General features: G+C 39.8%; 2 protein-coding genes across 4 annotated transcripts in view; one reads left to right on the top strand and one right to left on the bottom strand.

Moving 5' to 3' along the window:
• The window catches only part of CCPG1 (cell cycle progression 1), an 89,117-nt gene that overhangs the window by 53,828 nt on the left and 11,127 nt on the right, over nucleotides 1-24,162 (top strand). Inside the window, exon 10 of one of the 2 annotated variants that reach the window (XM_055363178.2) lies at nucleotides 3,837-4,235. The exons of the other annotated variant lie outside the window; for it this stretch is intronic. Within the exon in view, the coding sequence (XP_055219153.2) occupies nucleotides 3,837-3,862 (26 nt within the window). The 3' untranslated portion in view covers nucleotides 3,863-4,235. Of the gene's footprint in view, nucleotides 1-3,836; nucleotides 4,236-24,162 lie in introns of those variants that run through there. 2 annotated transcript variants of the gene reach the window in all.
• PIGB (phosphatidylinositol glycan anchor biosynthesis class B) overlaps nucleotides 1-24,162 on the bottom strand; it is a 36,972-nt gene that overhangs the window by 3,089 nt on the left and 9,721 nt on the right. For both annotated transcript variants that reach the window (XM_055363179.2, XM_063698555.1), the window contains 6 exons: nucleotides 22,861-22,991; nucleotides 18,722-18,862; nucleotides 13,246-13,297; nucleotides 11,748-11,959; nucleotides 10,768-10,832; nucleotides 1,655-1,868 (listed from right to left, as the gene is read on the bottom strand). In XM_055363179.2, coding sequence (XP_055219154.2) covers nucleotides 1,655-1,868; nucleotides 10,768-10,832; nucleotides 11,748-11,959; nucleotides 13,246-13,297; nucleotides 18,722-18,862; nucleotides 22,861-22,991 — 815 coding nt within the window. The remainder of the gene's footprint in view (nucleotides 1-1,654; nucleotides 1,869-10,767; nucleotides 10,833-11,747; nucleotides 11,960-13,245; nucleotides 13,298-18,721; nucleotides 18,863-22,860; nucleotides 22,992-24,162) is intronic.

Genomic DNA, 24,162 nt, shown 5'->3' with positions numbered 1-24,162 from the left:
CAATCTGCCCGCCTCTGCCTCACAAAGTGCTAGGATTACAGGCGTGAGCCACAACGCCCAGCCTGGTATATAATTTTCTGTAGGAAATCTGGCTCCTTTGCCCCTGTACCATTACTGGGTAATTAGTAACTAATACAGCTTCCTGAAATAAAGCACAGGACCAAATGGATGTCTTTTTAAAGGCCATACATAGTTGAGGCAATTTTAGTATATTTCCCAGAAACACTTAATTCAAGTATTAGAATATCATCTAGTCGCATTCCCTAATTTTTTACAGGTGAGACAACTGATGTCCAAAGAGATTAAAAATCTAGTTTAAGGCCGGGTGCGGTGGCTCACACCTGTAATCCCAGCACTTTGGGGAGGCTGAGGGGCGGATCACCTGAGGTCGGGAGTTCGAGATCAGCCTGACCAACATGGAGAAACCCTGTCTCTAATAAAAATACAAAATTAGCTGGGTATGGTGGCACATGCCTGTAATCTTAGCTACTCAGGAGGCTGAGGCAGGAGAATCGCTTGAACCCGGGAGGCAGAGGTTGTAGTGAGCCAAGATCACACCATTGCACTCCAGCCTGGGCAACAAGAGCAAAACTCCATCTAAAAAAAAAAGAAAGAAGTCTAGTTTAAGATGAGGGCAATAATCCAGTAGTAAATCTGGACTAAAATCCATGGTATTTTTTTTTTTTTTTTGGAGACAGAGTCTTGCTCTGTTGCCCAGGCTGGAGTGCAGTGGTGCAATCTCGGCTCACTGCAAACTCCGCCTCCTGGGTTCATGCCATTCTCCTGCCTCAGCCTCCCGAGTAGCTGGAACTACAGGCACCCGCCACCACGCCCGGCTAATTTTTTGTATTTTTAGTAGAGACGGGGTTTCACCAGCTTAGCCAGGATGGTCTCGATCTTCTGACCTTGTGATCCACCCGCCTCGGCCTCCCAAAGTACTGGGATTACAGGCGTGAGCCACCGCGCCCGGCCTAAAATCCATGTTTTAAGATTAATTCAAATTGTGTAAGATGTATCACAGAGATTTGTAGTAAGGTAAGTAATACATGAGTTTCTTTACTAAGAAGACTATCAGATACCTACAAATTGTTTTATACTGATTTAAATCAGAATTAGGTGTAAGTAAATTGTTTTTAAAGAATAATAAAGTGTACGGCCGAGCACAGTGGCTCACACCTGTAATCCCAGCACTTTGGGAGGCCAAGGCAGGCAGATCACGAGGTCAGGAGATTGAGACTACCCTGGCTAACACGGTGAAACCCCATCTCTACTAAAAATAGAAAAAATTAGCCGGGCATGGTGGCAGGCACCTGTGGTCCCAGCTACTAGGGAGGCTGAGGCAGGAGAATGGCGTGAACCTGGGAGGCGGAGCTTGCAGTGAGCCGAGATCGCGCCACTGCAGTCCAGCCTGGGCAATAGAACAGACTCCGTCTCAAAAAAAAAAAAAAAAAAAAAAGAAAAAAAGTTTATTTAAAACATTTTCTTTGACACAGTTCAAGTGGTTTTTAAAATCCATCAGTGAATAAATATGTGGGAGTTTAAAATTTATCATTTGATCAGTGACCAATTAATTCAAATCCAGGAATCTGAAAGGGAATTTTAAAGTAGTCAGTTTCAGTTTCTTAACAGCATATAGTGCAACATCTTTTATTACCTGTAATAAGGAGTAGAGTGGCAAGGCATCATTATAAATATCGAAGCTGAAGATTTATTGGGATTGTTGTAACAAACTTTTTGAATGTGACTCATGACATCAAGAGTACCTCGTTGATGAACTAAACCAGTATAAAGGGCGAGGAACAAATTTGATAAAAACAGGAAACTTAGAGCTGGTTTCTTCCATGTTTTCAGGTGGGTTAATGAGTATCCTATATGAAGATAGACATACTGAACCTTAACACTGACAGTCTTTTGTTATGTTAACTACAAATACATCTGTAATTTTTAATGGAAATAGCAAAAACTGTAATACTGTTATAGACAAATAAGAAATAAGCAATAAGTCATATCTCTGACCATTCACTATTGTCATCTAGGTCTTGACTTTTTCTAGTAAAAGGTATTGAGGTATAGTGGAAAGATTATGGTTATGGAGTCCAACAGGTCCAGATTTGAATTCCAGTTCTAGCACAAGTCGTTTTACTTTGCTGGTCATTGGGATAATAGTACCTTATTCAAGTGTTAGAAAAAATGTCCAGTGACTGCCCTGGTACATAGTAGTTGCTAAATAAATAGGACTTTTAATTATTCCATTTACCTACCTCTTTAATCTCCCAAGCACTAATAATTGGTATTTTAGTGTGTAATACGAGTTCCAATAATGTGTCCTCTTAGGAAAATAAGCCATTGGGCACCTGGGAGATTTTCCATAAGTATATGAGTGGAAGAAAAGGTGCTATGTCTTACATTTTTTTCCCCACAACAGTGGGAAATTTTGTTTTCCCACTACAATCAGGCAATTTGGAGATGCTGAACAATTTTTCTTTTTTGATTTATGAAAGGGATTATTCTGTGGGGCAAAACAAAACAAAAAACCAAAGGAAAAAACCAAGTAGAATGAATAGATGGGTATAAAAGGATAAGTAAAAGTCTCTCTCCCCTCTGATAGTCCTTTTCTTCAGCAACAGCCACTATTAATGGACATATTAGGATCTACTGAGAATACCAAGAACAGGCCTTTCCACTGGAAAAGATTAAGCTTATTAGTAAGCATGACATTTTGTTCATAATTTACATACACTCTTTTTATAGAACTAGATAATAGTTCTTTTTGAACTTGGGTATTCTTCATCCAAACCTTGGTTTGCCCAAAATGTTAGTACAATACTGAATGGGACCAAGGCAGTGTTTTTTATTTTGTTCCTCCTATGAGTATGTTAATATCATCCACAGTTCATACCTCATGAGTTGGAATATCACATATCCATGTCACCTAGTATTTTTTAATCTACTTGAAATAGTTCTGATTAAAGAATAATCTGAAAAGTGGTGTGGTGAAAAATGTAGCAAGATTAAGAAAACTAAGCCTATCACTTAAATCTACATTTATAAGATGTTTGAAATGGTAAAATGAGGAACCTACTAAAAGGAATGATAATTAGAATTAGCTTTATTTGAAATAAAATAGCTGAGATGAGAGGATTGCTTGAGGCCAGGAGTTCAAGACCAGCCTGGGCAACATAGTGAGACTCCATTTAAAATAAAAAAAAAAATTAGCCAGGCGTGATAGTGCGCACCTGTAGATCCAGCTACTGGGAAGGCTGAGGCAGGAGGTTCACCTGTGCTCATGAGTTTGAGGGGACAGTGAGCTATGACCACGCCACTGCACTCCAGCCTGGGTGACACCCTGTCTCTATGAAAATAAAAATGAATAAAATAGGGCCAGGTGCATTAGCTCACACCTGTAATCCCAGTAATTTGGGAGGACAAGGCAGGCGGATCACTTGAGGTCAGGAGTTCAAGACCAGCCTGGCCAACAGAGGTGAAACCCCATCTCTACTAAAATATAAAAATTAGCCGGGCGTGGTGTCAGAGGTTGCAGTGAGCCGAGATCATGCCACTGCACTCCAGCCTGGGCAACAGAGTGAAACTGTCTCAAAATAAATTAAAAAATAGGATTCTAAAAGTTCAACCATCTGTAATAACCCCAATCACAGACACAGCAGATCCCCAAATATAAGTTGAAGCACTTAACTTGGGTTGGTAGGCTAAAACAACATCTACTTTAGTAGGCTCAAATACAAAAAGCTACATTAAAGCCTTGTCTTTGTCTGTACTGCTATAATGGAATACCTGAGACTGGCTAATTTATATTTACTTGGCTCATGGTCCTGCAGGTTGTACAAGAAGCATCCACTGGTGAGGGCTTCAGGCTGCTTCCACTCATGGCAGAAGGTGAAGGGGAGTCAGTTTGTGCAGAGATCACATGGTGAGAGAGCAGAAGCAAGAAAGTGGAAGGTGCCAGGCTCTTTTGTACAGCCAGCACTCGGGGGAACTCTCATGGAACCTAATATAAGGAGAACTCACTTATTACTCCAGGGTGGTGCCAAGCCATTCATGAAGGCTCCACCCCCATGATCGAAGCACCTCCCATTAGGCCCCACCTCCAACAGTGGGGATCAAATTTCAACATAAGGTTTAGGGGACAAACGTCCAAACTACAGCAAGCCCATCCTACAGCAAGGCCCTAGAAGATACAGTTTGTTCTCAATTATTTGAAGATACTTATAAGGTGAGCATGTGTAAAGTGAGTCACTTATTAATAATTTGTTAATTCAAGGCTGGGGGCGGTGGCTCACGCCTGTAATCCCAGGACTTTGGGAGGCCAAGGCGGGCAGATCACGAGGTGAAGAGATAGAGACCATCCTGGCCAACGTCGTGAAAACCCATCTCTACTAAAAATACAAAAATTAGCTAGGTGTGGAGGCGCGTGCCTGTAGTCCCAGCTGAGGCAGGCTGAGGCAGGAGAATCACTTGAACCCAGCAGGCATAGGTTGCAGTGAGCTGAGATCGTGCCACTGCACTCCAGCCTGGTGACAGAGCGAGATGCCGTCTCAAAAAAAAAAAAAAAAAAAAAAAAAAAGAAACTATGGCACTAGGAATACAATAGTATAGGTGGGTGACACAAAATGGGAATACTTGGTGATCAAGACTGTGAAAATAGCACTCTGGGTAGAATGCTGGAAGATAACATGCTTGTGTTTCCAGCATCTTCAGTACTGGTGAGACAGAGCGTCTCTTAAGTTACGTAATGCTTGCCTTACATGATGGTGATTTTAACTCTCTGAGCTTAGCTCATTTTAGGATGGATCATTTTAGTGAGAACTGAATCTCCATATTAGAGAAGTAATATAAAGAAAATGCTGGGAAGAGAAGGAACAGCTGAACAATGCCAGGGAGAGTCAGGTGATAGCTTAGTTTTCTTGGGGACAGTGGATACTGAAACAGTTGCCATTCAAAATTCTCTTCAACAGTATTATGGATCCGATGAGCTTTTGTGGAATATTCTGGGAGCCTTACTACATGTCACGGTATTATTTCTAAGAAAAAAATATTTCAGGTTCCAACTTAAAAATGAAGTTTGGGGATAAAACCTTATTTAAAATAGAACTGTCTTTATGATTATTATTTTTTTGAGATGGACTCTCGCTCTTTCGCCCAGGCGGGAGTGCAAGTGGCATGATACCAGCTCACTGCAACCTCCACCTCCTGGGTTCAAGTGATTCTCCTGCCTTAGCCTCCTGGGTAGCTGGGATTACAGGTGCCTGCCGCCATGCCCGGCTAATTTTTGTATTTTAAGTAGAGATGGGGTTTCACCATGTTGGCCAGGCTGGTCTGAAACTCAGGTGATCTGCCCGCCACAGCCTCCCAAAGTGCTGGGATTACAGGCGTGAGCCACAGTGCCCAGACAGAACTGCCTTTATTTACATGTTTAGCATCCTATAAGCATTACTATGCATTTGACATATAAAGAAAATATCTTTATAATTTCAGTTATCATCAAATGACTTGTGCACATGTTAGAAAAGAACCCAACTTTAGAGTACAAGTCAAGAGTCCTGAATTTAAGGCCTCTGAGGGGTTTTTAAACCTTCTGGCACTGAAAGCTTCCAAAGGGGATTTCAGAAATGAGTTGCTAAAGGAAGGGTTGGAAAGATTTTCCAGTTCCAATGCTAGACTGAGTGAACCACAAGAGAAGCCTAAGGTCCATGGTTTTCTTATAGACCAGTAGTATTGTTTCATCAATATTTAAAACAAATGAACAAGATTCCAGTAGGTGACATCCAGTAAGTCTACTTAATAGCACGCACAAATTTGGAGATGGAGTTCTCACTGAAATAATCCACCCTCAAATGACCTAGCTTCAGAAAATGATCATCCCCACCACGTAAATGATGTGTATCCCAATCACTGAAGATTTAAGACTTTGTGTGTACCCCAGTGACTAAAGTATAGGTTCCTTCCTTTCACATAGTAACAACCCATTGCTAACTGGATGCTAAACATCACCCCTAAATACTTAATTTGCTCCTGTTATCTGGGCCTACAAAAAGATACTTGAAAGTGGGTATACACAAAATTTCTGGAAGAACTGCTTAAGAAAGTGATAACAATAGTTACCTCTGGGGAATGGGACTAGATGACTTGAGGATGACACACTAATTATTTTTGTACCATCGGCATTTATTTTTATAATAAAAAAATACACTGGGCTCCTATCAGATCATGTTCATCAGATTACTGTTACAGAAATGTTTAAAATCCATTACATCTCAGTTGACTACTCTTCAGGATAAAATCTAAAAACCTGAGCATATAAGAAGATACTTCATGAGGTGGTTCCTTTATAAAGCCATATCTCTTAATCATCATGTATTATTTAGCTTGATATACACACTTTAAAAATTTTGGATATCTAGCGTGGCATTCTGTATTTTCCAGCAATCACTAATACGTTCCTTCTTACCAAGGTAAGGTTCACGGTAATAGAGAGGGTGGGAGTATCTGAGACTGTACATTGCTGATTCCATCCTGGTTTTGACAAGAATTATCAGGAAACCTAATGTTAAGAAAAAAAATCCCTACCACATTTTACCAATTAGAGAGATATCTGAGTTACTGTTTCTATTTTTAAATACTCTTTGAGAAAGCTTAGTTTCAGTGTTTAGATAAGAACAACAAAAGGTGGTTCAATTCTGGAATGGGACATACAGTAGAATGGGGCTGGGAAAGAGAGACTTTGAACTACTAACCATAATGAGGGTACTGGGCACAGATGAAGGTATCAAGAAGAATTTTTTTTTTTTAGACAGAGTCTCGCTCTGTCACCCAGGCTGGAGTGCAGTGGTGCCGATCTCGGCTCAATGCAACCTCCACCTCCAGGGTTCAAGTGATTCTCCTGTCTCAGCCTCCCAAAGTAGCTGGCATTACAGGTGTGTGCCACCACACCCAGCTAATTTTTGTATTTTTAGTAGAGACAGGGTTTCACCCTGTTGGCCAGGCTGGTCTTGAACTCCTGACCTCAGGTGATCCACCCACCTCAGCCTCCCAAAGTGCTAGGATTACAGGCGTCAGCCACTGGCAGCTGGCCAGGAAGAATTTTATGTTGCTATTTTGTTAAGGAAGTAAAGCCATCTTTCCATCTTCGATAGAATTCAACAGTTAATGCCTAAAACAAAGACCTTTAAGTGGCATTATAAATGTTTTAGAGATATCGAGATAAATACCAAAATAACCAGCTGAAAGAATGCTTAAGTGATTGTTTTTGGGGAGAGGAAATAGAAGGGAGAGCAGGGGAACAGTTTTTTTTTAATTCCTTGTGGAATGTCTTCTGAAATAATGTACATATGCAATTTTGATAAAAAGATTAGAATATGGGGCCAGCTGTGGTGGCTCACGCCGTAATCCCAGCACTTTGGGAGGCCAAGGCAGGTGGATCATCTGAGGTCAGGAGTTCGACACCAGCCTGGTCAACATGGTCAAGCCCCATCTCTACTAAAAATACAAAAATTAGCTGGCTGTGGTGGCATGGGCCTGTAATTCCAGCTACTCTGGAGGCTGAGGCAGGAGAATCTCTTGAACCCAGGAGGCGGAGGTTGTAGTGAGCTGAGATTGCGCCACTGCACTCCAGCATGGGCGACAGAGAGAGACTCTGTCTCAAAAAAAAAAAAAAAAAAAAAAAAGAATATGGAAAAACAAAGTGGCCCAGTAAGAGAGAAGTCTATATTAGCCACTGTGGTAAAAACAGATAAGCAGACACTCAACTCAGAATCAGTAGTGGGTGCTGAACTCTATCAGCACAAATGAGAGATTCAAACTAAGAATTGAATTAGTGTTGCTAAAATATCACCTTTCTTTTACATATAAGGAAAATGAGGCACATTGTTGAACAATTCACTAAAGATCAGAGCCAGTCACAAAATATATTTTCTAGAGTTGAGTCCTATTTTATAGGACTAAGGGAAATTCAAATTAGGCAAGAGAAGTTACCGTAGACTGAAAAAACTGCTGCAATTATTTTTCTTCCTGTGTCCCATCCCACTATGAGGTTGGCATTTATTTCCCCAACTCTTGAATCTGGCCTGGCCCAGTGACTTGCTTTCATGAAAAGAATGTGGTGGAAGTGACAGTATGCAAATTCCAAGCCCTTGTCTCAAAGGGCCTTGCATATTTGCTCCCTCTCTTGGAACCCGGCCTATGCCAAGTGAACAAGCCCTAGCTAGCCTGTTGGAGGAAGAGAAAACTCAGAAGAGCTGAGAAGACTTGGCCTACAGCTAGTTGAACCCCAGACATGAGAGCCCAGCCTAGGTCAATAGAGCTATCTACCCAATCTGCAGCTGTGTAAGTGAGCTCAGTGGAGATGAGAACTGCCCAGTTGAAATGTAGACCTGTAAATTATAATAAATGGAGTTTTAAGCCACTACAGTTTTGAGGTGGCCTTTTACACAGCAATGGCTGACAGAGTTGTCATGTTTACATAAAAATAGGTTAAAACAAGTCACACAAAAGCAGAATAAGGCTGAAATTTGTGGTATAACTCAAGATTTCAAGTAGTTAGGAAAGATTCAAACTGGGTCACTAAAACATCAAGAGCTCCAAAGAGAACTGTTCTAAATGTCCAGAGATTTCTGTCTAGGTGAGATCACTAGACAGAATTGATCCTACTGTTGGAACCTCTTGGCATTAAACAGCCCTGACTGTTAGTGGAAGTACAAATCTCCTAGGAATTAGAGTTTTTTGACCCACTCTAGAACCTTAGGTAGGGTGTGGAGGAAAAGAATGCATCCTGTGAGGAGATCAAGGGGTTTTCTAGGTTGCTGTCTTTTAGGGATCCTTCTAAGTAGACAGAGGATGAAAGAAGGGGTGATTCTTACCTATTAGAAGGGGCTCTCTTTACCCCTCATCAGCATTTTATCTCAATAAACTGCGAATAGGCCCTGGTTACAGGGATCTTGCCACTTAAAGATTCAATCTTTTAGACTGGCAATGAGGATTCAGACAACTCAGTCTTTGTGTAAATACTTGGTAAAGCAACAGGACACAGAAGAGGAATGCTGGAAAAATCTGGTTTATGAAAACAGAAATCAAACCAAGTTACTAACCAACCTCCCCGTCCCCTCCAGGCACACAAAAACATTTGCCTTTGTACTCTGCCAATGCTTGATTTAATTATAATACACACTCAAGTGGCTGTAAAAAAAACCCAACAAAACAGAAACCATTTAACATCTGAATAGTGATTTATGAACAGATTTCCTCTGACAAATGGGGCCAGCTATTCTTAAGGCTTGCCAAATAGCTGTTAGATGTCTAAATTTTTGTATGTGCCTGCGTTTGTATATGGTTACACTGTAAAGTAATGACAGACTGAGGCTTTGATTTCAGAACTTCAGATGTATCAAAAATACAGATTTTTAGTATTTGATTTTATATTTGTATGTTTATCTTCTTAAATTGAAGAGATTATACATCTCAGATCTGTAGGGGTTGATGTATACTTGGTCAAACATTGCCTAACTCAATGTTTTTTCTTTTTTTTAAGTAAAAAATAAGTTTGAAAACTGTAACTCCCTAGGGTTTTTCCAGCCTCCAGTTCCAGCTGGCTAGTCATTTCTTCTCTCTCAACGCAGTGATTTTTTTTAAGGTCTTAATATTTGAAGGAAGTCAACAGTCATTTATTCCGAATTAAACTTGAAGTTAATAAAGTTTCAATTCGTAATTTTTCCAAACCAACCAATGTAAAAACCCAGATTTTCCTGAATTGAGTCATATAAGAATTTTTGTAAGTGACAAAAAAATACATGTTAAGACTGTGGAAAAATGGAGAAAAGGCCTGAATAAAATCAGGAGTTAATTACTTAAAAAATGGCATATGCCAGGCTGGGCGCGGTGGCTCACGCCTGCAATCCCAGCACTTTTGGGAGGCTGAGGCGGGTGGATCACCTGAGGTCAGGAGTTCGAGACCAGCCTGGCCAACACGGTGAAACCCTGTCTCTACTTAAAATACAAAAATTAGCCGGGTATGGTGGCGGATGCCTGTAATCCCAGCTACTCGGGAGGCTGAGGCAGGAGAATTGCTTGAACACAGGGAGGTGGAGGTTGCAGTGAGCCAAGATCGTGCCACTGCACTCCAGCCTGGGCAACAGAGTGAGACTCTGTCTAAAAAGATAATAATAATAATTGCATATGCCTTAGAGTGAGTTTTAAAAGTGTAAATGTTTTGTGTCTAAAAGCATTAAAAACTAGTTTCAACAGCAGTAAATACATTTTTCCTTTGTGAAAATGAAGACCCTTACAGTTTAACCATAAACTTAAAATAGCTAATCTAAAAACAGACATGTTACTTTACTTTTTAGTGAGAAACACCACCACCAAATAGAAACACCACCACCAAAAACTGCTTTGGGTATTGGATATTTATGTGGGTTTTTTGTTTGTCTGTTTTTTGAGAGAAGGACTTGCCATATGGTAGGCTGGTCTCAAACTCCTGGGCTCAGGTGATCCTCCTGCCTCAGGCTTCTGAGTTGCTGGGATTAAAAGTGCACACCACTGCACTGGGCTAGGATCTTTATGTTTTTATCTCACTTTAGAGGATATAGGAAAAAAGATATTTGGACTACAAAAAGGGAATATTGCAGTAATATGATTAATCTGCAATTAAGTAATTCCTTATTAACCTAGTTGAAAATAGAAATAGTTTAATGAGGATGTGTTGTCTTTAGACTATTTCTATATAATTTATTTTCTATAACAAACAAAAGCACTTACCACAGAACACCATACAGAATGGTAAAACTGGATAAATAAACCTGAATTCTTTGTGGCTCAACATGCTATAATAAAAACAAATATTATTAAAAAATATTAATTATCATGTTATATGATAGATTGAGAAAGTAATATATTTAATATAAAATATATTTAACTTGATCTATTTATTTTCTAAGTATTCAGACTGAATTTCTTGCTTCAGAAATTCATCTTATTTTTTAGTTATAAGGTGATTATGATATGGTAAAACTAATCATAAAATATGATGTCAATTTGAAATTACAAAGTACAGTTACATTCTAAAAACGGGATTTCTATTTCAATCCAAGTAAGTAAAATTAGTCAAATTTGGAATAAGGATACATACATTTTTATTTTAGAATGTATTTCTGTGGTCCTTCAATTTAAAATTTTGGTAGTATTGATTGACTGATTGACTGAGACAGGGTCTTGTTTTGTCACCCAGACTGGAATGCAGTAGCACAATCATAGCTCACTGCAACCTTAAATTCCTGGGCTCAAGCAGTCCTTCTGCCTCAGCTTCCCCAACAGCTAGGACTACAGGCACATGCCATCATGCCCTGGTAATTTTAAATTTTTTTTCAGAGAGAGGGTCTTGCTATGTTGCTCAGGCTGGTCATGAACTCCTTGCTTCAAGCAATCCTCCCACCTTGGCCTTCAAAGTATTGAAATTACAGGCATGAGCAACTGTGCCTGGTCTGTTTTTTTTTTTTTTAAAGCAAATAAAATTAGTCCCAAGTTCTTAAAAATTGAGTGTAATCCTTATTAAGCAAACTACATATCTAAAGTATTCACTCTAGTGCCTCCATAATTACTACTACTTGTATCTTCTAAGATAATTCCCACTAACAAAAGTTAATGGCACCTCCAAAACATAAAGTTTACTTTTTGAAGAATTTAATTTGATTTCTTGGTAACATAAAAAATTTTAGCCTTTTGAACAAATAAAATCTTACCTATAAACAAGCAGTGTCCACAGCACAGTCACCAAAAGTATCCGGTATCTCTTTGGTGCCAGATAGCAGCCATGAATAAAGAAGGGTAAGTGAGTACCCAAGATAACTGGAAATCCTTGACTGAAGTACCAGTGCCATGGATGAGAACCATAAAATGTTCCCAAGTTCTGCAGCACGTTAAATTTCAAAAAATTAAATTGAACCAGAGTCCACTGGCACCGTTGAAGGAAAAATAAATAGAAATGTGTTAGTGCCAAGTAGTAATCTTTGGCATTAGGGGATTGATACAATTTTGACATTAAATCAGAATTGAAGTCTAAAAACCAGGCAATAGTTTACATTAATAATTTTTTTTTTTTTTTTAAGACGGAGTCTTGCTCTGTCGCCCAGGCTGGAGTGCAGTGGCGCGATCTCGGCTCACTGCAAGCTCCGCCTCGTGGGTTCACGCCATTCTCCTGCCTCAGCCTCCCGAGTAGCTGGGACTACAGGCGCCTGCCACCACGCCCGGCTAATTTTTTGTATTTTTAGTAGAGACGGGGTTTCACCATGTTAGCCAGGATGGTCTCGATCTCCTGACCTCGTGATCTGCCTGCCTCGGCCTCCCAAAGTGCTGCGATTATAGGTGTGAGCCACCATGCCTGGCCTAATAATTTTAATTAATGACTGTATGAAATCCTTCTTAACTGTTATTTTTTCTTCTTTAAGTATTAATGTGTTCTTTGTTAATTTGTAAAACTAGATTTTTGAGATTCAAAGTGAGAATCAAACATATTTTGGCAGTCTAAGTTTGTGTTTTTATTTCAAGTTTTTGGGGTACAGATGGCTTCTGGTTACATGAATAAGTTCTTTAGAGGTGATTTCTAGGATTTTGGTCCACCCATCACCCAAGCAATGTACACTGTACCCAATATGTACTCGAAATAAGAATTTCTCACCCCTCTCCCACCCTTCCCCACCCCGAGTCACCAGAGTCCATTATATCATTCTTATGTCTTTGCATCCCATAGCTTAGCTCCCACTTATAAGTAAGAACATATGATATTTGGCTTTCCATTCCTGAGTTATTTCACTTAGAATAATGGCCTCCAGCTCCATCCAAGTTTTATATCCAGTTAAGAGATAAAGAGGATAGTAGACAAATTTTTCGGACTGTGTGGTACTTTACAATGTGACATATTACCTGTGAAGATAAAGCTTTGAAAACATTACAATTTGAATTACAGCATAAAGCTGACAATAATGACAGAAACAGCAACAGGTAACATTCAGTGCTCACTTAATAATTCCCTGCCTTAAAATGTACTCTCCTGAATATTACCTAGGAGTACTAACTCTTTTATGTAGAAAGCACAACAAATTGAACCAAAGGCTTATTAGGATATGCCTAGAAGTCTTTTGTAATGTATCCCATATCATTTAAAAAATCATTTGCCTCTGTTCTAAAGTATTAATGGATTAAAAATAAAAATAGCTGTTAGCTTAATATACTTTTACTTACTTGGCCAAAAAAAATACGATCAATCATCAGAGACAAACTCAAAGTAACAAAGCTGAAAAACAAAAATAGCATAGTGATTCACATTTGGAGCTTGCTGAAAATCCACTATTAGCATATGGCTTTGTACGTGCCTTGCATCAAAAGCCACTATAAAAATGCTTTACAGTTTCACCAACTGAATATAGATTTACACATTTTGAAAGGTATCTACTGATAAAGATCAGTAGATAAGATTATATAATCGATTAATATTGTAAAAATATATTAATAAAAAGATTATTGAAAGACTACTGCTGTATAACAAATTACCCCAAAACTTGTTAACTTAAACTATGAATATTTACCATTTCATAGTTCCTGTGGATCAAGAACCTAGGTGTTGCTTAGCTGGGTGCCTCTGGCTCGAGGTCGCTCATGAATTGTAGTCAAGCTCTTAGCAGGGGCTACAGTTTCATCTGAAGGTTCAATTACAGGTGGAGAGATCAGCTTCCAAATTTGCTCACATGGTTGCTGATGGGGCTAAGTTCCTCAACATATGGCCGTTTCCTTAAAGCTGCCTCATGACATAATTAACTGGCTTAACCCAGGGTAAGTCAGCCAAGAGTGAGTGAGACAGGCACCCAAGATGGAAGCCATAATCTTTTTATTTATGTATTCTTTTCTTTTTTTTAGAGACAGGGTCTTGTTCTGTCACCCAGGCTGGAGTGCAGTAGTGTGTGATCATGGCTCACTGCAGCCTTGACCTCCTGGGCTCAAGTGATCCTCCCACCTCAGCCTTCCAAGTAACTAGGACTACAGGTGTGTGCCGCCATGACTGGATAATTTTTGGATTTTCTGTAGAGATGGGGTCTCACTATATTACCCAACTGGTCTCAAACTCCGGGCCTCAAGCAATACTTCCCCACTGGCCTCCCAAAATGCTGGGATTACAGATGTAAGCCACTGTGCCTGGCCACCATAGTCTTTTCATAACCCAGTCTTGTAAGTGATATCCCATCCCTTCTGCTGTATTCTACTCATTAGAATTGAGTTGACAAATCTAGCCCATGTTCAAGGGGGAGGGGATTATACAAAGACATAAATAGCAGGAGGATGGGATCACTGGAGGCCATCTCAGAGACTGCCTCCCACAAACACATATACAGAAAAATACGCTATGAAGGTAAAGCTCTATGAATCATCACTACATGAACACAACTGTGTACCTGCCATACAGAGCAGGACAAAGAGTATTAGCAGCACCCCCTTGTCCCTCCAATCAGTCAGTCTCTACCTCCTCCCCAAAAGTAACCCAAAGGTAACCCTTCCTCTTCCCAAAGGTAACCACTATCCTAATTTCTGATAACATAGATGAGTTTTATCTTTTTTTGAATTTTATAAGAATAGGATCATACCATATGTACTCATGTCTAAATTCCTTTAGTCATTGTGCTTGTGAGATTGAACCAAGTTTTTTTGCATGCTGTAGTTCATTCCTTTACAATACTGTGTATTGTAACTATGTATACCACACTGTATGTATTCCTTCTATTGATGGACACTGTGCTTCCATTTCCAGCTATTGTGAATACTGCTGCAATGAACATTCTTTTACACATCTTTTGGTATCCATATATATGCATTTCTGTTAGACATATACCTAGGATTGGAATTGGTGGGCCCTAAGGTAGTGGTCCCTAACCTTTTTGGCACCAGGGTCTGGTTTCTTGAAAGATACTTTTTCCATGAACAGGTTGTGGGGGTGGGAGTGGGGCATGGTTTCTGGATGAAACTGTTCCACCTCAGATCACTGGACATTAGATGCTCATACGGAGCACAACCTAGATCCCTTGCATGTGCAGTTCACAGTAGGGTTCACACTTCTGTAAGAATGTGACAGGAGGTGGAGCTCAGGCAGTAATGCTTGCTTGCTCACCTCCTGCTGGGCAGCCCAGTTCCTAAGAGGCCATGGACTGGGGCCAGTCCACAGCCTTGGGACTGGTGACCCCTGCCCTAAGTTGTAAGTGCAACTATGTATTTATTTAGCTTTTGTAAGTACTTAAACGTTTTCCAAAATAGTGTATTAGTTTGCAGTCCCACAGGAATATATAAGTTCCACATCATTTTAGCCATTTGGGTGGATGTATAGTATAGTAGTATTTCATGGTGGCTTTACTTTGTTTTTCCTTGATAACAAATGAAATGAGTCTCTTTATATTTATTGGCCATTTTAATATTTTTTGAAGTACCTGATGAAATCTTTTCAATCATTTTTCTATGAGTTATCTTTTTCTTATACATTTTTTAAAGTTTTATATATAATCTGGATGTAAGGTTTTATTTTTGAGATGGAGCCTCACTCTGTCGCCCAGGCTGGAGTGCAGTGGTGCAATTTCAGTTCATTGCAACCTCTACCTCTGGGGTTCAGTCGTTTCTCCTGCCTCAGCCTCCCAAGTAGCTGGGATTACAGGCATGTGCCACAATGCCCAGCTAATTTTTTTGTATTTTTAGCAGAGACAGGGTTTCGTCATATTGGCCAGGCTGGTCTTGAACTCCTGACCTCAGGTGATGTGCCTGCCTCAGCCTCCCAAAGTGCTGGGATTATAGGTGTGAGCTATCGCACCCAACCACTAGAACACTTCAAATCACTGGGTAAGAATTAAAATCCCTAACTGATGATGATTCACCCTATGATTTTTCCAACTTTAAAATGGTACCCATACAGCCATTCTGTTTTTCACTTTCAGTACAGTATTCAATGAATTACATGAGATATTCAAATATTTTATTATGAAATAGGCTTTGTGTTAGATGATTTTGCTCAACTGTAGGCTAATGTAAGTGTTCTGAGCATGTTTATGGTAGGCTAAGCTGTGATGTTCAGTACATTAGATGTGTTAAATGCATTTTTTTTTTTTTTTTTTTTTTTGAGACGGAGTCTCGCTCTGTCGCCCAGGCTGGAGTGCAGTGGCGCGATCTCGGCTCACTGCAAGCTCCGCCTCCCGGGTTCACGCCATTCTCCTGCCTCAGCCTCCCGCGTAGGTTAAATGCATTTTTGACGTAGAATATTTTGTTATTTATTTTGTTTAGAGACAGGTTATCACTCTGTTTCCCAGGCTGGAGTGCAGTGGAATGATCATAGCTCACTGCAACCTTGAACTCCTGGGTTGAAGGGATCCTCCTGCCTCATCCTCCCAAGTAGCTAGGACCACAGGCGTGCCTAGTGCCACCTATACTTGGCCAATTTTTAAATTTTTTTGTTGAGATGGGGTCTCATTATGTTGCTCAGGTTGTTCTTGAACTCCTGGCCTCCCAAGGCACTGGGATTACAGGTGTCAGCCACTGTGCCTTGCCTGACTTATGATATTTTCAACCTGCAATGAGTTTATCAAGATGTAACCCTGAGTCAAGGAGCATCTGTTTTGTTATATCTTTTTCCCCCCACAGACTTTGACTTTGAGAGCAGACACTGTATCTTACTCACTTCTGAATTATCAAATGCTGGATACAAAGTAGGTTAAATGCTTATTAAATGAATAAGTTATTATCATGCTGCTGATGAGATTAAAAAGGCTTTCTATCTCCCTTAGTGGTAAAGCCGATAGGAACTGAGCCCCTGCTATCTCTCTGACCTCATTATTGCACTCTCCCAAACTCACTCTCTTTTAGCCACATCAGTCTCCTTACTGTTCCTTGAACATGCCCAACATACTTAGTACTTGGCTGGCCCCTTTGCCTGGAATACTCTCTCATCAAGTAACTACATGGTTCACTCTCTCAACTCCTTTAAGTTTTGGCTCTAGTGTCACCTTATCATGGTGATCTTTCCCAACTACCCTATTTAAAAATAACAGCTCCCCCATTACCCCAAGCACTGGCATTCTATCCTCCTTATCCCACAATTATTTTTCCCTGTATTACCATCACTTGACAAATATATATTTACTCTTATCTTTTTAGCTGTCTGTCTCTCCCTACTAGAATGTAAACTTCATGAAGGCAGGTACTTTTTTTGGTTAAACTTATGCATCTCCTACATCTGGAACACTGCCTGGCACATAGTAGGATTAAATACTTCCTGAATGAATGAATACATTTAATGCAATGTTATTAATACATCTGAGAAATGACAACAGTAGCAACTGAGATGCAAGATAATTTAGTCCTTTTCAGATTGCTACCCGAAAAATACTTGTGACTAGTGAATACTAGTACAGTCATGCATTACTTAACAATGGGGATACATTCTGAGAACTGCATCATTAGGCAGTTTCATCATTGTGCAAACATCATAGAGTGCACTTACACAAGCCTAGATGGTACAGCTTACAGACATCTAGGCTATATGGTATAGCCTACTGCTCCTAGGCTACAAACCTATACAGCATGATAGTATGCTGAATATTGTAAGCAATTGTAACACAATGCTATGTATCTGTGTATCTAACTATAGCTAAACAGGCTGGGCATGGTGGCCCATGCCTGTATTTCCAGCACTTTGGGAGGCCAAGGTGGGTGGATCACCTGAGGTCAGGAGTTTGAGACTAGCTGGCCAACATGGTGAAACCCCAACTCTACTAAAAATAAAAAAATTAGCCAGGCGTGCTGGCAGGCGCCTGTAATCCCAGCTGTTTGGGAGGCTGAGGCAGGAGAATCACTTGAACCTGGGAGGCGGAGGCTGCAGTGAAGTGAGATTGCACCACTGCACTCCAGCCTGGGTGACAGAGTGAGACTCCGTCTCAAATAAAAAAAAATATATATATATATAAAATATATATAGCCAAACAGAGAAACTAAAGTACACTAAAATACGGTCATATAATCTTATGGGACCACTGTCATAAATGCAGTCCAGTGCTAACCAAAATGTCATTATGCGGTGCATGATTGTATTTAAAAAGATTACTGTTGTAAGAGTCAGAATGCAGTCATCCCTTCAATAAATAATTATTCGGGGTAGTCTACTAGATACTTGGGATACAACTCATCCTAGGAGCTCATAGTGTAGTTAGAAGATGTGGGTTTCAGTACCAGTATAGCAACCAGCCCAATGACTTTGACTAATACATTTTAAATTTCTCCCAGCCTCCTGTTTTCTCTACTACAAAATAAAAACATATATTGCCTAGACTGAAGTATTATGAAAATTATGAGGTAATATGTGAAAACACATTATGAATTATAAAGCCTTATACAAATGTAAAAGAATCAAGTATCTCTAAAATATATTTGAGAAATATTTAGGAAATAAAGCATTGGAAAACACTAAGTTAGAAATAATTACAAAAGCACTCAGTTAAGCAAATTAAAATAGTTATAATCAGGATCATAAATATAAAAATATAATATATAAGTTTTGCATTATTCTATTTCCTTGGACTAAGAGTTCTCATTGACATTAGAAGATAAAATAATTAACTGAAAGATGTAAAATCTTGTTCGTAATCTGTGATTTGTAGGCTACTAAAATAAATGGATGGATTATTGCCACACTTACCCTACAGGTAAAAAATGATGTAGAATAAGATCAAGCTTTCTTGATTCTTGACAGAAATGTCTGAAGAGCAAAGGTGTCCACAGAATGACAGCTGTGGGACGAATTATGAAGGCAAGTGCCACCAGGGATGAGTACTTGACACTATAAGAGGAAAATGTGTGATAAGACAAGTGGGAAATTAACTTGAAGTTATCTATCATTTACACTGTGATTTGACATTTTCCTTTTGGTATAAATAGCTATATGAACTTTTTTTTGTTTTGTTTTGTTTTTTTTGAGACAGAGTCTCACTCTGTCACCCAGGCTGGAGTGCAGTGGCATGATCTTGGCTCATGGCAACTTCTGCCTCCCAGGTGCAAGTGATTCTCCTGCCTCAGCATCCCGAGTAGCTGGGATTACAGGTGTGTACCACCATGCCCGACTAATTTTTTGTATTTTCAGTAGAGATGGGGTTTCACCTTGTTGGCCAGGCTGGCCTCAAACTCCTGACCTCAGGTGATCTGCCCACCTCAGCCTCCTAAAGTGCTGGGATTACAGGCTAATCCCCATGCCAGGCTAATTTTTTGTATTTTTAGTGGGAGACAGGGTTTTACCATGTTGGCCAGGCTGGTCTCAAACTCCTGACCTCAGGCAATCCGCCAGCCTCAGCCTCCTAAAGTGCTGGGGTTACAGGCAGGAGCCACAGTGCCTGGCCTAAATAGCTATATTAACTTTTGCAGGTTACTTACGCTTTCTGGGTCTTAGTTTTTCTTATCTTTTAAAAAAGGTAATATCTAAAGCCATTTTCAGTGCTCATCTTCTAATTCTAGTATTTTCAAATAAGAAGTTATCATATGTCTTAATGCCAGTCTTGTGTGCTAAAAAGTATGCTTTTTACCTCATAACTTTGCCAATTACTTTCTTGATTGAAAAAAAAGTTTCTCCTAAGGAGCTATAAGAAAGTCATAAAGAGAGGCTTTCTCTAAGAAAAAGCATGAGCATTTAAAGAAACAGGATTATTTAGGCAGTGATGGGCTCAGAGTATTTATAATTTTGTTTTGAAAGTTAATTTTAGCCAAGTGAAATATATATACATACAACTGATAAAAGGCCTACTGTATAAACTGTATGATCATGGATAGAAATACAGATTTTTACTAACAGGACTTCTCTAAACTAATGGTTGAAAGAGATGATTTGATAATTTAATCATGAGGACTATGGATAGTATATTATTATGTGGAAAAATACTTAGTCCTGTAAAAAATTAAAAGAAAGCAAAATAAGACAACCTATATTACCATTATATAGCTATTAACTAATAAAAATAACTATAAAGAAATCTGTAGGCCAGGTGTGGTGGCTCAGGCCTGCAATCCCAGCACTTTGGGAGGCCGAGGTGGGTGGATCACCTGAAGTCAGGAGTTCAAGACCAGTCTGGCCAAAATGGTGAAACCCTGTCTCTACTAAAGATAGAAAAAAATTAGCTGGGTGTGGTGGCAGGTGCCTGTAATCCCAGCTACTTGGGAGGCTGAGGCAGGAGAATCACTTGAACCTGGGAGGTGGAGGTTGCAATGAGCTGAGATCATGCCATTGCACTCTAGCCTGGGCAACAAGAATGAAACTCCATCTCAAAAAAAAGAAAAAAAAAAAAGAATGAATTCTGTAATGTTGATGAGGATGTAAGCTCAAGGATAACACATTCAAATGCTTACAGAGACCCAGTAAACTATAAAAATGAGAAATGGGGCTGGGTGCGGTGACTCACGCCTGTAATCCCAGCACTTTGGGAGGCCGAGGCAGCTGGATCACTAGGTCAGGAGTTCAAGACCAGCCTGGCCAACATAGTGAAACCCCATCTCTACTAAAAATACAAAAATTAGCTGGGCGTGGTGGTGCGCACCTGTAGTCCCAGCTACTCGGGAGGCTGAAGCAGAATTGCTTGAACCCAGGAGGCAGAGGTTGCAGTGAGCCGAGATGGAGCCACTGTACTCCAGCCTGGGTGACAGAGAGAGACACTGTCTCAAAAAAAAAATAAAAATGAGAAATGTAGGCTAAGTTTGAACCATGGTATTGTCATGAAGGAATCCTAGCCCAAAATACTATTAGAACTTCCAATTTTTCAAGAGAAAGTTGAAATCCAGATTTTGATACATGAGCTTGAAATTTAGGCCAGGTTTGGTGGCTCATGCCTGTAATCCCAACGCTTTAAGAGGCCGTGGTGGGAGGATTACTTGATCCCGGAGTTGAACGCCAGCTGGGCAACCTAAAGAGACCCCATCTCCACAAAATTTTTTTTTTTTGAGACAGTTTTGCTCTTGTTGCCCAGGCTGGAGTGCAATCGTGTGACCTCGACTGACTGCAACCGCTGCCTCCTGGGTTCAAGTGATTCTCCTGTCTCATCCTCCCGAGTAGCTGGGATTATAGGCATGCACCACCAAATCCAGCTAATTTTGTATTTTTAGTGGAGACGGGGTTTCACCATGTTGGCCAGGCTGGTCTCGAACTCCCGACCTCAAGTGATCCACCCGTCTCGGCCTCCCAAAGTGTGGAGATTACAGGCGTGAACCACCACACCCGGTCAATACTTGCATTTTTTAAGGGAGTGTGCAAAATGTCATTTTATTGTCAGGTCTGGAATAGTATCTGTCATGCTTATACAAGGAAAAATGCTTATATAGCAGTCCTTTTGTACCATGTGACCCTTGCGCTTCCTGACTGAATTAGGGAAGGGCACCTGGGCCCAGGTAGCCAATCTAAGGCTGGCCAGTGTGAAATAAAGTTATGTCCAGATAAAGACAATGAGATTTAATGGACCTAATTCGATTCTCTCAAACTGAATGTGAGATATGGAGAAATCTGGGTAATTGCTAGCAAAAACAGAAGTGGAGAGACTAGCTAAGCCCCTAAATGATGGAAGACTAAGGCAGGATTCATAGGCTATTTGGGATATAAAGGCACAACAAAACAGTCCATTCCCCAAAACTGCCTTGGATTCTGCATAACATTTCAATTCATTTGTGTGGCTCAGATATTCTACAGTTTTCTTCCAGTCCTAGCCACAAGGCTTGAGATGCCCATTTTCCCTTTTAGACTTAAAATAAAGTCCTCATCATATATGTAACTTGAGTGAATGCTTTTTCTTGTAGTTAAGAGAGTCTAAGACAGAAATGATCTTATTTGATTTGATCATCCTAACAACCTTGTGTGTAGGAAGAATGGATACCAGAATTTTAATTAGATCCCAAATTCTGGCTTTTCTCCTTTCAGTATATCCTAAATACTGCTATTACAAAAGAAGTTTTTCAAAATCAGATTTGATTATGTCGTGCTACTCAAACGCCTCAAATGGTTCCCTATTACCTACAGAATAAAATCCAAATTCAAAGTCCCATTCCAGCCTCATCCTTTCTTCTTCTTTTCTTCCATGCATCCTACAACACTCTATAACTACTTTGGACAATCTGCCTTGAATATACTGTAACTGTAACTGTAAATGGAGCCCATTTACAGTTCCATGCCTTCACTCATGTTCCCATTGCGTGGTACTTGTTTCCCCAGTTTAAAGGAAGCCAAATAAAGTCCAAGTATTTCCTATTTGCCCTTCCAAAACTCTTCTCCTCCAGCCTTTATCCAGTCTGCACGCAGGAAAGCTGACCTGAATGGACAGCATCAGTGGCTACCTTGCTTTCTGGCTTCTGACTGTTTTGGGCTGAGAGGCAGAAGAGTTGGGTCAGGATTATTTAGTCCCCTGGCTGTCTCCTCATTATTGCTAAAGGCTGGCTGTGCCTGTCCCTGCTGGGGCCCTCTCTTACAATTACAGCTTTTTATAGATTCCAGTAACCATTTCTTCTCCTTGCTCCTTGGGGCCTAGAGATAATACAGACTTCCTACTATAACCATGCTGGGGGTACTATGATGTTTCCTTATTGGCTTTTCTAAATATTGTCTAAACCTTTGCAAATACTCCTTTTGTTAAACTCTCCTTAATTATCCTGTTTGAGTATTATCTGTTTTCTGCTATAATATATCAACTGAAAATTTGTGGTTCTCATGACTCATGAAAATTAGGGGGTCTACTAGACATTACAATATGTTGATATTTAAGATTTTTCAAAAGTAGAGTTTTGAATATAATTATTAACAATAATTTTTCTTACCTGTTCATAGACTTTGAACCTTCCAGAGGATAGTAGAAAAGAGCAATTATAGTGAGAACAGTTTCCATGGTGTTTGTAAGGGTTCTGGTACAGCAATACCATGTGAACCAGGAACACAACTGGCAAAAAAACTAAGAAAAAGTACAGAGCAAACATATATGAAGTTGGAAATGGAAAACCTTAGTACATATTATCTTCTAAATAGCAAGCAAGTCTAAATATTGTGAAAAGGACATCAAAAGGTAGATGATGTTAAAGTAAGTAGTCATGCCCAAACGTTGTTTTTAGAAAGTTACATGAAACACAGGTTTATGATAATAGCAGATCTATATTTGTTCATGTTAAGAAGTTTATACTTTCAGGTGCATTTTTATGGCACTTCATTTGATTTAAAATCCCACTTTCCATTAATGAAACACATAAAAAACAGATTCTTTGATGGTAGAGTTTACAGATGATTGAAATTCATAACTAGATTCTTCCAATCAATATTTCTCAAACTGTCTTATAGTACTGACACAAGTATTATGACTGTTTTTTTGTTGACCTTGTTTGGAATGTTGCACTTGTTTGGAATGTCTCCCTGTTTTGGAACGCTGATGAAAAATTAAGACAAAACAGGAAAGAGGAAAAAAAAGTCAGGAAACATTATTAAATTTTAATTTGGAGATTGACTAAATTAATGAATCAGTTTTTGGAAGGACATGCACACAGAGCACCATTAAGTCTACAAAACAAATGTGTTAAAAGAAACTTGTTAGTTGAGGCAATTGTTAAGCATGTGGCACTAGCTTCCCATCTCACCAAATATAGCCTTTAAAAAATGTTCCCAATTTTCATGAAAGTAAAGGTTTTTCCTAAACTAGAAGAACCTAGTGCTGTATCCTTTTTTTTTCTTCGAGAAGGAGTCTTGCTCTTGCTCTGTCACCCAGGTTAGAGTGCAGTGGCACAATCTCTGCCTCCTGGGTTCAAGCAATTCTCCTGCCTTAGCCTCCCGAGTAGCTGGGATTACAGGTGTCTGCCACCACGCCTGGATAATTTTTGTATTTTTAGTAGAGACGGGGTTTCACCATGTTGGCCAGGCTGGTCTCGAACTCCGGACCTTGTGATCCGCCCGCCTCGGCCTCCCAAAGTGCTGGGATTATAGGGGTGAGCCACCATGCCCGGCCCTAGTGCTGTATCTTTGGAGGAAGGACTTCAAAGCCATCATGACTTTTGCCTACCATTTTATGTTGAGCCTTCTGCAATGTACATAAAGTATAAACACAAAATAATGAGGCTAACCATATTGCTGAATCAATT

This window comes from Gorilla gorilla, chromosome 16, assembly GCF_029281585.2.
Source record: "Gorilla gorilla gorilla isolate KB3781 chromosome 16, NHGRI_mGorGor1-v2.1_pri, whole genome shotgun sequence".
Lineage (NCBI taxonomy): Eukaryota > Metazoa > Chordata > Mammalia > Primates > Hominidae > Gorilla > Gorilla gorilla.
Note: the sequence above shows the minus strand (reverse complement) of the source record. Positions and strands in the feature narration are given on the sequence as shown.